General features: G+C 38.1%; 1 protein-coding gene across 2 annotated transcripts in view; it reads left to right on the forward strand.

The window, feature by feature from the left end:
• The window catches only part of kiz (kizuna centrosomal protein), a 36634-nt gene extending 22249 nt beyond the window's left edge, over window positions 1–14385 (forward strand). The window contains exons 10-15 of one of the 2 annotated variants that reach the window (XM_079852618.1): window positions 2233–2398; window positions 2890–2952; window positions 4351–4434; window positions 5033–5090; window positions 12947–12990; window positions 14004–14385. In XM_079852618.1, the coding sequence (XP_079708744.1) occupies window positions 2233–2398; window positions 2890–2952; window positions 4351–4434; window positions 5033–5090; window positions 12947–12990; window positions 14004–14107 (519 nt within the window). In that variant the 3' untranslated portion in view covers window positions 14108–14385. The remainder of the gene's footprint in view (window positions 1–2232; window positions 2399–2889; window positions 2953–4350; window positions 4435–5032; window positions 5091–12946; window positions 12991–14003) is intronic. The other variant, XM_079852619.1, reaches the window with a different exon arrangement.
• The last annotated feature ends 1727 nt before the right edge of the window (window positions 14386–16112 follow it).

Genomic DNA, 16112 nt, shown 5'->3' on the forward strand with positions numbered 1-16112 from the left:
TATTTTCAAAATAAGCTGAAATAATGCTGGCTGACGGCTTCAGCAGAAGCAAATACCATGGATTTACAGCTTCGTAGCTCACAGTAGGGCTGCCTTTATAAGTTATCATTCAAAATCAATTTCCCCATGGAGAAAATGAATGGAGTTTTTACTTCCGCAACCTGACTGTTGCACTCTATTGCCATTTCATTATATGATGTATGGAACTGCCATCATTAAGTGCCAACATACTGATACTGATAACAGGGCTGTGATTACAAGGATTACACTAATGCCAGTGTTAGACATGAATGTTTTCACGCATCGCAACAAACCTTAAAAAATTTGATTGATTGATTGAGATTTAAATATTATATATTTTGTATTATTATTTAATGTTTCCTATTTATTCCTATTATTATTTAATGACTCCTATCCATTTATAGTTGGATACCATTCTTCTAGAAAAAAAAAGTCTTTAATAAATTAAATGGAAATGTACTTAAGCAGTGCCAAACCTGCTCTTAAAGGTTCAGTGATTCATGCTATTTTCCATAAAACCACTTTTTAATGTTTGGTGGTGTACATGGAGACATTATTATCCTGGAATATGGAATAATTACGAGGAAAGGATGAAGAATATGATGCACCTGGTCCAGTAAAATGACATCATCCTGTAAATGTAGATGGGCTTTGAAAGCAATCTTTCTTAGTGGCATTACATAAATTCCATCTTTATAAAGTGCTCTACTTTTTTGTTAAAATGTGGTCAAGGGGGGTGGTGATACTCTCATGTTGTTATTAGACTGTTATGTGGCATTTGGCCTGTAAGGTGTAAATCTTTTGCAAGGGTATGATAATATGTGACCCCGGATCACAAAACCAGTCTTAAGTCGCACGGGTATATTTGTGGCAATAGCCAACAAAACATTGTATGGGTCAAAATTATCGCTTTTTCTTTTATGCCAAAAATCATTAGGATATTAAGTAAAGATCATGTTCCATGAAGATATTTTGTAAATTTCCCACCTTAAATATATAAAACATTTATTTTTGTGAGTGGATGCAGCACTATCGCCAATAGAAATGGACAACTTTAAAGGCGATTTTCTCAATATTTCGATTTTTTTGCACCCTCAGATTCCAGATTTTCAGATAGTTGTATCTCGGCCAAATATTGTCCTATCCTTACAAACCATACATCAATGGAAAGATTATGTATTCAGCTTTCAGATAATGTATAAATCTCAATTTTAAAAAAAATTACCCATAAGACTGGTTTTGTGGTCCAGGGTCACATATTTGATATCTGACCCCTATTCCTTGTCATTGTTTGTGATAGTTTTATTGTTTGTTTGTTTACCCATGTAGTGACTTTTTGATATGTTTTCATGCGTATTTCTGTTATTATTTTTTATTTTGTCTAACATGTATCTTTTAGCCTCATGCAGAGAAACTGAATTTCTATCTTTGGAACTGACCTGAGGATGACCACTGACAATCTAATTGCAGTTTGAAGTGTTTGAGTTTTAATATTTAGCTGATCTACCCAGATCAGTAATATTAGCATTTTTAAATATTGCTGAAATGAATGTCAGTTTTGAGTTGAGAGTAGAGCTTTAAAGAAAGATAATTATTTAAGTTTTTCTTTTTCCTGGCTTAAGTCAGTCACTGGATTCCATCATGCATTTCATTGCTTGCGGTATCATTCCTCTGATCTTGTATTATTTTAATATTATTTTTATATTTTTATATCAAGCTCCGGTGGAATCTGCAGATTTTTTTTTTGTACTGATTTTTGCTGGGAATTGTTTTGAATTCTGAAGATTTGTGAAATGTGCTCAATAGTACTGCCAACATGTATAATAAACAAACACTGGGAGCTGAATCCTACATGTGAATTTTCTGCAAATTAAAATAAAATCACACATCGTCATGTTGAATTTGGACAGGGTAAACACAGTCATAAGAATCTGAATGGCATTGTCTTATGGTTATGGAAATCCTGAAAATATCAGGGAATTTTAAAACTGTGATTTCCAGGACTGCAAAAGTCATGGATTGCTATTTTTTAAAATGGTCACTGTCATTTTTTTAAAGTTAGGTTTTGCTGTAAAATATTTAATTGGCTAGAAATTACTAATCGTCAATGTAATGTCTATAAAACGTTTTTAAATAAGAAATCATGAATGGAAAATTGAAGAGGTGTGAGAACCCTGAAATGAAGATAAGTCGGTTTTTTGTGTCATCCAGGCAGGAGAGCTGTTGAAGAGGCTTCTGACCCACGAATCTGAGACCCATCAGCCATCAGAAAGTGAACTCTCATCTTCTTGCAGCCTGCATTCCCTTCTGCATGACAGTGTGGGAATAAAGCCCGCTGGGCCTTCCGGAAAAAATCTTCCAACCGTTGGAACACAAGGTAATACGCTTGTTTGACATTTCAGCTGGCATTTGCAAATTCTGCTTATCTCAAATATCTGTTTTTTCGGATTCAAATGAATAGCCTGTAATCCATGTATTATTGAGCAGTTTAAATACACACAGATGTTAAGAGCCGTGCTCGGCCAGACCGAGAGGGATGCCCTAATATCAGGCAAACCGCATTAATGGCTCGTTTTCAGTGGCAAAGCAGAGAAACATCAGCTCGGTGGCTCCATTCTGATGAAGGACCTCGAGTACTCGCAGGATGCCAGAGCTCTGACCCTCATGAGAATACACTTTTGCCCAAATCTCATTTCTGACAAAGCCAGCCAGCCTTCATTCTCTCTTTAAACCTGTCTCAATCAGTCCTGCTGTTCAGATTCGAAAAGCTCAGCCCCCCCTTACCAGATCTTTCTTTTCTTTTCTCCTCTGTCTCACTCTTCCACCATCTCTCTGAGCTGCGCTTTCCTTCTCTTTTCTTTGTTTCAGGAATTCAAAGTGCTGAAGAGGACAGTGCCGACCAAAGCCCAGTGGAAAGTATTCCTATTAGAGGTAAAAAGGCAGATCGAAGAAGCGCCCGTTCGGGAGTTCTTCTGTGTCTGTTTTGTCTTTCTCCTCACGCAGTAGATAATGGGGGTCCCTTTTTTTCCCAACTGGGTGGCTACTGAAAAGATGATCAAGGTGAATCAGAGGTCAAAGTCCCACCTGAAGAGTGGAACAGTTCCTCTAATTATCGGCAGAGAAAACAAACCCGTCTCTTTTCTTCTGCCCTAGGTATGGGTGAAACTGAGATTCTCAGAGCGCATAATGCGGAGGTTTAATTGTCCGCCGGCCGGGTTGGGGGTGCCGCACAAGATCTGTCATTGGTTCTCATTATCTGCTAAACAATGCCAGCCAGAGGCGGACTTGAAAAGACTGGATGTCAAGGCATCCTTTGAAAAGCCTCGGGTAGCAAGTCCCAGCGCCAGCTCAGAAATGTAAAACTATCCATTATTCCACTTGGCTATCTGATTTCAAACTGTGCCTTTCATGCGCAGGGCTAGCCCAAGAGCGCCACGGAGAGAGAAGTCCAGCTTCTCACTGCAACTAATCAAAGGCATTATGGTAGTCGAAAACCGCCTCTGCTGTCCCTGGCTGCTTATGAGCTGTTTACAGGCGGCTAATGAAGACTGCATTGAGTTCTGTTGCCTTTCGTATTGCATCACTTTGCAATCATCCGTGGAAACGTCGTCCGAACGTTGGCCTTCCGCCGTCCTTGTCGGTAAAGCGGCGTTTCGCATAATAGTGTTTTATGTAAATGGCGAACAAAAAGGAAATCTTTAGATGTTGGTTTTTTTTTTTTACATGGCACTGAAGCCTATATTTTGCAGTCATTACACCGGAAGAAAAGAGCAACAAACAACATGTTTGTTGCAGCCATACTACAAATATCTGGATAACGAGATGCTGGAATGTATTTTGTCTTTGGGGATTCTTTGGGGGCATAACCACTTTGCAATTTGTTTGTCTGTTTGCTTTCAACATTTAAAACTGACATATTTTTTTGTTTTACAGGGCACGTTTCTTTCTCTTCGCTCGTTTTCAAAAAGTATTTTAAGCTTGAATGCTCGCTGGTTAAAGATCTCAATTTTGAAAGTTTATTCAACATGAAAGAGTGTTTTAACTGGAATCCTACAAGATGGTGCAGGCAACACAAAAGCCGACGGGGTCTTTTTTTTTTTTTTTTTGTAGACGGCAGCCTGTATGTGTGCGTCTGGATTAGATCAATAGTTTAGTGCTCACTCACTCTGTTTTTCACCTCCTCTCTTTGCTCATCAAGGCCTTAAAGAGCTGATGTTGGTTCATCAAACATCAGGGCTCTGGAAAGTTGGAAGTTGAGGTCTTTAGCAAATATTTGACTAGCTGCTCTCGCTTTTAGTTTTTTGTTTTTTCTGTCTCTTTTTTCTATAGAGACCAAAGCATATCAGCTGCTTAAACAGTCTGTGGCACAAGAGAGGCACTGGAGTGACTCGGAGGAGGATTCGGAGCCGTCAGGTAACAGGGAATAATATCAAATAAATATTCTAAAGTTTGACAAAGCATGTATGAGCAAGTCTTATTCCGAAGACGCTTTGTTTATTAGCATGGAAACATTTAAATGTTTTATATAAAATAGAATTTATTTGGTTGAAACTTATTCAAATTCTTCTTAACATCACTATTCTTGAATTTACTGTAACTATTACAATTATTTCAATTGACTGGAGAGTTAGCAAGTTGTGTGTTCAAATTGTGTTTGTAAATACATTTTTTTTAGATGGCCCAATCTCAGGAAACTGTGCCATTTGTGCCCAAAGTTTCAAGTTCATTGTTCCCCCCACCTCAGACCCAAAGTACCAGGGTCATAAATTCCATAGACGTTTGGGACAACCAAAAAACTTTTTTTAAACAGCAGCTACTATTACCCCAAATTTTAAATTAGTTATGAGTTAATCACTGTCAATATTATCTGCATTTTAACAGAAAAATATATAATGTTTCTATATACATTATGATTACACTGATCATACAAATTAACAGAGTATAAATGTGTAATAATAATGCACCCTTTTCTTTCTCATTTTATTTAAATTATTAATTTTTTTATGCAAAGACATCAACAAATTAAAGAGGTCTGAGGCACTCCGGGACCCTGTAACACAACATAGCCAGTAAGTACTCACAAAATTATTTTTATATAAAAAATCCTTATTTCCATTTGTCCTCTTTTAATAAAAAAAAAAAAAAGTGTGTTTGTCCTTGAAACACTCTTAGCATCATTAACACAAGTTCACGTGGGAGGCATCAGTCAAGCTGTATTTTCATTCAGGGCTTCCTCTCTCATCATCGGCATTATTTGATTGCTTCAGTAAATCAGGACTTTGAATGATGAAAAAGGATCTTGAAGGTACATTGTTTAGGTTTTCACATCAACACAAGTTCACACAATCAGCTAAGACACGCAAGCCCTCCCAGCAGTGCCTCTCCTCCATGAATCCATTAGGGCAGGTAATGGATGGGTAAACCTTGTGAAGAGTAATCGTCTCTGATTTCACATGCTTTTCAGAGCATCACGCTGACACAAGGGTCGAAAGTCTCTCTCCCTGTCTCTCCGTCTTTTTTTCCTGCCCAGTCTTTATGCCCACTCTTTGCCCGCCTCCCCCCGCGCTCTCTCAGCTAGTTTACACTATTTGCAGAGGAAAGGGTATAATGATTGCACTCTGACAGAGCTCTCTGATGGATGCCACAGTCTGCCCAATGAATGGCCTCATTAATAAACATAAGCCGTGTCTAGTGCGAGATGCTTTTGGAACATCCCAGAACCTGGTAGTCACACACAGCTCCTGAGAGAAGACCCTCTATGAGGTTATGATGGTTAAAGATGATGGTTAGCATTGCAGCATTCGCTTTGCTTTCAGGTAAACCATTTTGTGGCGTGCTGAAGAATTCCTCTTGCCAGTCACTTCTTGCGCTTTATTGCCTCTACAAGTACCCTGCACTCGAGCACCAGTAGAACACTACATGTGCTGTTCCCCCTCTCTCGCTCTCTCTTCTCCGTCACTTACTGTTGTCATTCTGTCACTGAGCCGATGGGCACATTAAAAGACCGTCTGCTTCGGTCCAAAACTCACAAAAAAAAATTGTAATAAAGCAAAATAAAATAAATCAAGTGCCTCTCTTTCTTAGTCATAATTATGATTTTGCGCTTAAGCCGGGACCGTAGCTGAAGAATCGGAGTTTAAAGCAGGCACTTTGGAGCAAAAAAATGCATTTATGGGCCTTTGTGCGCCTCCTCATTATGTGTGGGGCTGATTCATTAAGTAATTGGTTTGCAGTTGTTTACATGAGTATTAAGGCCCCCTATTCAGCAGTCTTTGAGAGATACATTGTGCAAATGTTGCATGTTATGAATGCCCAATGAGAGGCGGGGGGCCAGGCCTATTGGCCAAACACTGCGCTGGGCTGAAAAGACCAGAGAAAAGCGTCAGGCGCTGCTTTGCATAGCAATGACTCGCCCATAATAAGCTTTCCAGATTAAATACATGCAGTCCATACAAGATGCAAAGAGATACTCTTAACACATTTATGTGTGTTCATTTCACTATTATAGCACTGAAGAGAATTGGGGTCTTTCATATCCAGCCCTATTTTTTCTTTTTTTTTCTCCCTTAATTCCCTTCCCTGCGCCTCTCGTCAACGTGCCATTTTTACTGCTAAATACTTTTATGGAACACAGCGTTTTATTGTGTTATAATTCAGAGGCTGTGCGGACGGTATTTGTTACGCCTGTGTGCTGCAGTGATTCGGGAAGGGGAGAGCTGCAATAAGCAGCTGCACTCCATGTAAAGACCTCTTGTTCCTGCGCTTTGTTTAAGGCTGCATGCCACAGCTTCCTCCTCTTCAGCGGCTATTGTGTCCTCGGCTACTGCAGGCATGTAGTGCAGGTCTCGCCCGCTCGCTGGATCTTAGTGTCCCGCTCTGTTGCTTTAGGAAAAATAACAGGTTAGGAGTAGTGATGGGTTAGCGTGAAATCTTCACCAACATTTCTTCAATTTAAAACAATTGTGCTTGTGTAACAGCAGCGGGAGGTTAATATGTAAAGGAAGCCGTTTGTATATAGACTTTTCCCAGTTTAACAAATTTGCATCATCGAGATACTATTGTAGTATTTTTTTGTTTTTAAATATGTCTATATATTTTTATTATTTTTATTTCAGTTTCAGTTATTTTAGTGCATCAAGTTAAACTAAATGAAAATGAGAAATGTTGCCTTGATTTTTGTTTTAGTTAACTAAAATATCCCTGTTACGGGTGTCTTCTGTTGTCTAGAGTGAATGCAGGGGTGGTGGTGGGTGGGACGGGGTAGCACTAAACGGCAGTAGCCAGTGGGGGTCACTCTCTTTCTTTGTGCCTCTCATCATCCGCCTGCTTTGTCTAACAAAAAAGAATATCCTCTGTACACATATCAACATTTATTTCACTGAGCCCTTTTTTTTTTTTTCTTTACCAAGAAGAGGTCTTCAATTTGTAAACTGAAATAATACAGGAGAAAAAAAAATGCAATGACCCAGTTCTCTTGAGGTGATGTCTGTGTGTACACAGCACATTTAAAAAGAAAAGTCCCCTGCCTGTCCTCCTGCAGTTCTTGCTGTTTGCCAGCAGAGGGCACTCATATTTAGGCCAGCTGTGTGGTACCCAACAGTGGCAGCTGGTGGCACGTAGAGGGCGCTCTCTCTGCTGCTCTGAATCAGTACCTCACTCCAGAGCTCTTGGCTCTTACAGGGGTCCAATCAATGGTAAATCAGTGCTGCTGTGGGTCACAGCTGGGACGGGTGTAGGAGGTGCTACTGCTACCTTGCACAAACACTGATCCAAAGAGCATGTTCTATTAGCATAGATGTGGAGGCGTATAGATGTTTATCTATGTTTTTATATGCTAAATTCTTATGATAGGTATAGATCCTTTTCTCATACACATTGGTGTAGAAACAATTTTCCCTCAGAAATTGCTAGTAAATTTGACAAGTAATTACAAATAATTTTTTTTACTGTTTTTATTTAAACAACATACACACTCACTGTCAACTCAACCAACAACAATACATGTGTAAAGACATTGTGCTTTACTTAGTGTACATATCAAATATCTACACACATTTATATATAATATATTAATAAAATAAATAAATAAAAAAGTATAGTAACATCAGTGAATTACAGGCAAAACCAGCCATAAGTATGAATTCATCCCCTTCTGCTATAACTAATTTTGAATATAACTTATGAAAGGTTCCCACATGACAGCAAACTTAAAGCCGGAAACACTTAAATTAAGTCTTAAACATGACATTTTTAAGTGGAAAGGCTGTGAGTATTTTCTTGTAAAACGTACTTCAATAATCAGTTTTATGTACAACTCAAAAAATCACAATTAATTTTCAACCTTTATTATATTTATTAAATATAAGTGAATATCTGTAAAATTTCACATGACATGCATATTTTTTGAGCGGTTTAGTTTTAGAGACTCAATTTCTTTATATGATGAACAGATTTAATTTAGGCTTTTATTCACATTTAAACATTGATCAACGAACATAAACAGAAGCTCAACCGAACCTGCTTGACGCTCGAGAATGAACCTCATTGATTCTTGTGGAGCTCAAACCTGCTGCCTAACACGAGAATGAACCTCATTGGTTCTTGATGAAGCTCAAACGTGCTGTGTAACACGAGAATGAACCTCATTGGTTCTTGCAGAAGCTCAAACGTGCTGCGTAACACGAGAATGAACCTCATTGGTTCTTGTGGAAGATCAAACGTGCTGCGTAACACAAGACTGAACCTCATTGGTTCTTGCAGAAGCTCAAACGTGCTGCATAACACGAGAATGAACATCATTGGTTCTTGCAGAAGCTCAAACGTGCTGCGTAACACGAGAATGAACCTCATTGGTTCTTGTGGAAGATAAAACGTGCTGCGTAACACAAGACTGAACCTCATTGGTTCTTGCTGAAGCTCAAACGTGCTGCGTAACTCGAGAATGAACCTCATTGGTTCTTGCAGAAGCTCAAACGTGCTGCGTAACACAAGACTGAACCTCATTGGTTCTTGCAGAAGCTCAAACGTGCTGCGTAACACAAGACTGAACCTCATTGGTTCTTGCAGAAGCTCAAACGAGCTGCGTAACTCGAGACTGAACCTCATTGGTTCTTGATGAAGCTCAAACGTGCTGCGTAACACGGGAATGGACCTCATTGGTTCTTGCTGAAGCTCAAACGTGCTGCGTAACTTGAGAATGAACCTCATTGGTTCTTGATGAAGCTCAAACGTGCTGCGTAACACGGGAATGGACCTCATTGGTTCTTGATGAAGCTCAAACGTGCTGCGTAACACGAGAATGAACCTCATTGGTTCTTGTGGAAGATCAAACATGCTGCGTAACACAAGACTGAACCTCATTGGTTCTTGCAGAAGCTCAAACGTGCTGCGTAACACAAGACTGAACCTCATTGGTTCTTGCAGAAGCTCAAACGTGCTGCGTAACACAAGACTGAACCTCATTGGTTCTTGCAGAAGCTCAAACGTGCTGTGTAACTTGAGAATGAACCTCATTGGTTCTTGATGAAGCTCAAACGTGCTGCGTAACACGGGAATGAACCTCATTGGTTCTTGATGAAGCTCAAACGTGCTGCGTAACACGAGAATGAACCTCATTGGTTGTTGCTGAAGCTCAAACGTGCTGCGTAACACGAGAATGAACCTTATTGGTTCTCGCACATCAAGCGAACATGCTTGAGCTTCCATGTACCACAACTGATGTGTGAGTTGATGAATGTTTATATGTGAATAAAAGATTAAATTCAATATGTTCATCATAGTGATCAAGTCTCTTCCGAAAATTTGGACTAACCACTCAATTCATATGGATTATAGTTTTACGATCTGTTTATGAACTTTTTGAAGCATCAAGGTGGTAGTTGCATAGCTGTCAATGGAGGGACACAAAGCTCTCAGATTTCATCAAAAAGATCTTCATTTGTGTTCTGAAGATGAATGAAAGTCTTTTGGGTTTGTAACGACATGAGGGTCAGTAATTTTCATTTTCCTTTTTGGGTGAACTAACCCTTTAATAAATATAAGTGAAGATCAGTAATATTTGACAAGACACACATATATTTTTCCCCTTTATAAACAGAATATTTCAAAAGGAATGATATTGCAATGATACACTTTCATCAAAACTAATAGCAGAGCTGTAATCGTACGTGATCACAGGTATTATGAAAATAACTTTGCCCAGACAACAAATGCAGACTAACTGCAGTCTATTTACATGAAGCATATTGCTACATAGGATGCCGAGAGACGTCTTTTATTCATAGCTCAGATATCATAACAACAACCCACACACCCCATATATTAATGTATCAAATGCTTGCCTAAAAACGCACAGGGGCACTTTTCATCAAATATCGCAAATACATCCAAATGCTCAAAACAACGCGAAACAGAGGGAGAGCGGAAAAAGTAAACGCTGGTGCGGAGGGAAATAAAGAGAGGTTGCCGTCAAAGCAGTAATTTGCATCATTTTACACATTACATTCACCTCTGTGTGTGAGACGCAGCCAAACAGTGGCCAGCCCTGTCTTACATATTCAGATTCGTTGCCTCAATTAAGTGAACCTCAGTGCAAGATGAACTGGCATAAATGTTTATGGAAATGGAATATTAGATTGGAGGGTCAGTGCATTCACAGCTCTCTGTGATAATAGTGTCTTGAAATCAGACTCGTCACTGTCTGAAGTGGCCCAGCGGATAGAGCATTCCCATGGCAAGCAAGTTATATAAAAGAATAGCCCTATTTACCCACCAAAACATGTATTTATTATTGAGCTCATCATGACTAAAGGGGGGGAAAGCCCTCAAATTTTGCTCTAGCGTTCAATGTTCATAAAAGAGAACGGCCTCCCATATTTACAATTTGAACAGAGAAAGGGAGATGGAAAATTGGACACAATATGTTTGTTTGTTAGTTTATTCATTTTTGCAGACAGTTTAGTATTTAAATTTACATAAATTCTAAAAAGCATTTTTTTTTAGCATAATTATTTGAATAATGTATTTTATGTCGAACTCTCTAAAGCAATTTTTCTAGTTTCAGTTTATACACCAGGACATGACAAAACTTCATCAGTAGATTTTTTTTCAGTACTTTTATTTAGAAAGGATGCATTTAATCAAAAGTAACAGTTAAACATTTATAATCTTACAAATGATTTCCGTTTCGAATAAACTATTTTGACATTTCTATTCATCAAGGAATTCAGAAAAAAGTATCCTGATTACCACAAAAATATGAAGCAGCACAACTGTTTTCAACATTGATAATAATCAGAAATGTTTCTTGAGCATCAAATCATCATATTAGAATGATTTCTAAAGGATCATGTGACATAAATTACATTTTAAAATACATGAATATAGAAAAGAGTTATTAAAATGGTAATACTATTTTACTATATTATACTGTTTTTACTTAAATTTTGTTTGAATGCAGCTTTAAATCTTACCTAATGGTGATGAATGTATGGAATAATAAAGTCAGTCGATTTATTATGCAGCTGCTTGCCAAATAAATAAACGGACATGAAATGTTGATCTGAGTCGAAGTTATTTTATAATGCAAAAATTTAATCTACCTAATTTAATCTAAAAATGATATTGTCAGTCAGCATTAAAAAAAAAATGCCTATGAAAAGTCGTAACTGAGTATTCCAGAGAACCATGCAATAAATATTAATATATGCTATAACAAATAATGTGCTTCGCTAAAACGTGTCTGATGCTCATCATGTGTGTGTGTTTTGAATGTGCTGCCAATATGCTCTGTCTATGCAACACAAATACCACGTATTTATGTCGATAATATTTAATACAAATTGTGCTCAGTCCATCGTAAATGGCCATTTTGAACAAGATAATAATTTCTGTTTTAATAATTTAATAATTCAGCCGCCAGTATCTGTTTCAGAAAAGTTTTTCATGGGTTTATGCCAGTCATGTCCCTTGACCTTGGGACTGAATACGTATCTGTCAACTGTAACTATACTTACACTTGCATCAATAGAATTTCTGAAATGTTGTGCCTTGTACAGAGATGTTCTGGAAACAAAAGAGCTAAGCTGAATTATGTGAGAGCCAACCTAATTGAGTTCAACTACGTCTTTACAGCTCCTTTGGTCAGTGTCAAGGTTGAGCGTACGACATGACTGGATTTGCTGTCAGGTCGGCGGGCCACGTGTGAATGCACATACAACCGCTGTTTTATCTTTTCATCCAAATCCATCAAAGGAAAACAAAATATTCTTACTCTTGCTCCCTGAATCCTTTAAAGTACATCAACGTGAAAACAAATTCAATGATATGGATATATGAAGACACGGAGGGCGAGAATGAGGGTGAAGATGAAGACGTCATTGTTGAGGTCTGAATAGCCCTGTGCTGATGTAAATGAAGAAGGAAGGCTGTATGAAAAGTAGCGCGAGCTTTTGCATATGCATCAATGCAGATCAAAGGCTTGTCAGGGGTCATGCATTTACATAGAGATATCAGTGATGCTATGGGAACCCAGGAACCCGGCAACCCAGCGCTCAGTCCACTTGTGAATAGAAAGCCTTGACCGGGTCCTTCAGTGCCATTAGAAAATAAGTCGAGGAAGTTTATTTGGCCGATCACCCCATCTGAGAACAGGCTTAGAGGGGAAATGATGTTCTTCAGGGTTTGGTTAGTACCTTGCAAAGAAAAGACGATGTTGTGTAAGAAATGATGGCTTCCGGGAGCATGTTGTTGTCTGTTGTGGCTGAACTGATGATTGTTGAGCAACTGATTGAATGATATGGTTTGTACAGAGATTTTAATTATTAGTGTGTGTTTTCATTTTGTTAGATAAAATATTGTTGTTCATAATTACAAACAAGTACGAAAATGTGTAGTCTCACAATCTCTTGTTTTTCATTTCTCACAGGAAGAGTGCAAAAAGTAAAGCTTTCTCTGCTGTCCAGTCAAAGGGTAAGACCACTGTACAAATGACTAAAATATGTTAAAAAAATATATCCTTTATATTTATGCTTATGTTCCACAATCAGGTAGTACTTATTTACTACTTAGATTTACTGCACTACTTAGATTTTGTGAATACACTACCAGGCAAAAGTGTGGAATAATTCAATTTTTTTAATGTTTTTTAAAGATGTCTCTCATTCTTACCAAGGCTGCATTTATTTGATCAAAACTACAGTAAAAACTGCATTTCTAAAGAACTGTTTTCTATTTCAATATATTTTAATATATAATTTTATTCCTGTGATCAAATCTGAATTTTCAGCATCATTACTCCAGTCTTCAGTGTCACATGATCCTTCAGAAATCATTCTAATATGCCCATTTCTCAATTATTTTCAGTGCTCAGTTTTTAATAGTTTCATTAACGTTTACTGCTTAATATTTATGTGGAAACCATGATATATGAACCAAAGAACAGCATTTATTTGAAATGTTCAATCTTTACATTTATGTAACATTATAAATGTCTTTACTGTCACTTTTGTTCAATTTAATGCATCCTTGCTGATATCTTTCAATCTTCCTTACCCCAAAACTTTTGAATGCTAGTGTATTTTTTGAGCAGCAAATCAGCATATTAGAATGATTTCTGAAGGATCATGTGACACTGAAGACTGGAGTAATGATGCAAAAAATTCAGCTTTGATCACAGGAGATTACATTACATTATTTAAAAAAACATAATATAATATTATTTCACAATATTAATGTTATTACTGGGCGCATAAGAGACCCATTTCAAAGACATAAAAAAATCTTAATTATTCCAAAATGTGGCCAGTATGTCTGGTTACCACATGCGTTTAGTTTTTAGTTTTTATTTGTTGTTTTGTTGTTTTTTTGTACCAGTGTCTCTGGAATTATTTACTTTGTTGCAGATCACGCTCCTGCACAAATTCATTACTTCCCCCTTATTGCAACAGAATGTTAATGGTGTGCGTACATATTTTTGATTGCAGCATTTTGGGGAGAATCAGACGACAGCAATTCTGAGATCGAAATGGCCTTGCGTCCTCAGTCCCGCAACACCAGCAGCCATGACTTTGATGATTTTTATGATTGATGTTTATTTTTTCGGAGTTCACACTGTCACATTTTTTTTCCCAATGAGCAGTTAATATGTTTGAAAGAGATGCCTTTATGCGATCGCAAAACAAACAGAAATCTTCACCGAGGAATGAGTGCGACATTCCATGAAAACAAAAAAGAGCCATCCACTTTATTGTGGCCAAAGACTGTGAAGGGTTTTCAAAACATGTTGGTGTTAACCCTGCTTGAGTCTCTTTAGCTGAACAACACTTGGACCTGGTTGAAATAGATTAAACTTGGTTTTTAAAGTGATTCCTTTGCACTGTGTTGAATATTACGCATTTTAGATGCTGCAGGTATCTGGCGTTGAGTTGGAGTGGAATGCTCTGAGTCAACTCCTATGAAAAGCCAGTGCACAATGGCCACTCTGCATGCTGCTAAAACACCTTTGAACTCACTCAAGTACCCATGGGCCATTTAGGAGGACAAAATGCGTTGTGCTCATCTCAATATAGAAACAAACGCTCTCTGTATTTGCGCTGGTCGTCAGCTGAACGCGACAGCGTCTCCCCGACTCTTTTACGCCAAGGATGTGCGCCCACTTCAGAATTCGACTGTTTTTAAAATGTGCTATTATTCATTTTCACACGTTATTCTCTGGTTGCTTTTTAAGCATGTTGCACTTGCATCACAGACATAGACGTTGCCGTACAAAATATGTGACGTGCTTGCTTCGATTCTTTGTTAAAAGTCTTTCCCTCTAATGCTTATTTTTAGACTCAAAATGATAGTTAAAATTATGGATAATTATGATTAGGCATTGAAAAGAGCACCGATCAAACACAGCAATATCATTACAGTAATAACGGTTATTTTTCCCAAAACAGCCAATCAGTGAGAACAACTGTAACCCTTTTTCTAATGGACCTGAAAATAACATTACAAACTAAAATTGCAGTTCATGGATTTCCAGATCTGTTTCCCCAGCCATCAGTAATCTACATCGTCAGTGACAGAGGATTGTCAATTTTGTCTGTGACTCCCAGGTTCATTAGGTTTCATCGTTGTGCTGGTATATTTAACATGCACACAGGCATGTTATCCTGTAATGATACAAAACCTGCAGCATTCTATCCATCAGTATGATTCCATTAGTTAGCTTTTAAGTAACTTTATGAGGCCGAACCTGCTAGAGTAGGACTCCACTCTCATTAGCCGTAATGGCTCCAGCCAGCCTTGACCCGCACGCGTCAAAACGCGCCTGCATAATTTGGGGATTGCTAAAAAGCTCCCCTCACATAATAACTGTGTTAAGGATCATGTCAACAGATACTTGTGTGATGGAGAGTTACATTGTGCCGGCCCGTAACAACGCGATAAACACTTTTTAAAGGAACTGTCTTCCGAGCAGCGTAGCCCATGGACTGGGTAATGGAAAAAAATAATATTAAAACCACAGAGTGTGACTTGTAAATGATGTCACATCAAAACGGAGAGTGTTTTGTTTCAAAATAGACCATGCCCAGATTACTTTTGCAAAAATGTGTGTACTTAGCCACTTTATAAACATGCATGAAGGTCTCCCAGCAGGGAAGGTCATTAAGCATTCAGATTCAGAGACTTTCTCAGTTTAAATGATCTGTCTGAATCTAATGGCGTGTGTCGTGCCCTATTTCAAGGCTCAGTTTGCAACATCCATTCATTTAACGAATAAAAGGAGTCAAGTCTACATGTTTAAGTCTGTGTTACTATCCGCGTTTCCATTACCCTTCAAACTGCGCAAATTGAAATTGCGAATTGAAAATACGCCCAATGGAAACACGTCATTTTCGCAAAAACTCCCATTATCGCAAAAAAGTTTTTACGCTCACATGAGGTGGTTTTTCAGGCAAATCAAAAAAGAAATATTTCGCAAAACTGCAATGGAAACCGTTTTTGCGCATTTACAGGTCACCTGACGTAGATGACGCGGTGTGTTTGGACAGAGTTCTTTATTAAATTCATAAAAGACAAAAGAATTACAGGAATACTGGATTCTA

The sequence above is a fragment of the Squalius cephalus genome (genome assembly GCF_949319135.1).
Source record: "Squalius cephalus genome assembly, chromosome: 20".
Classification (NCBI taxonomy): domain Eukaryota; kingdom Metazoa; phylum Chordata; class Actinopteri; order Cypriniformes; family Leuciscidae; genus Squalius; species Squalius cephalus.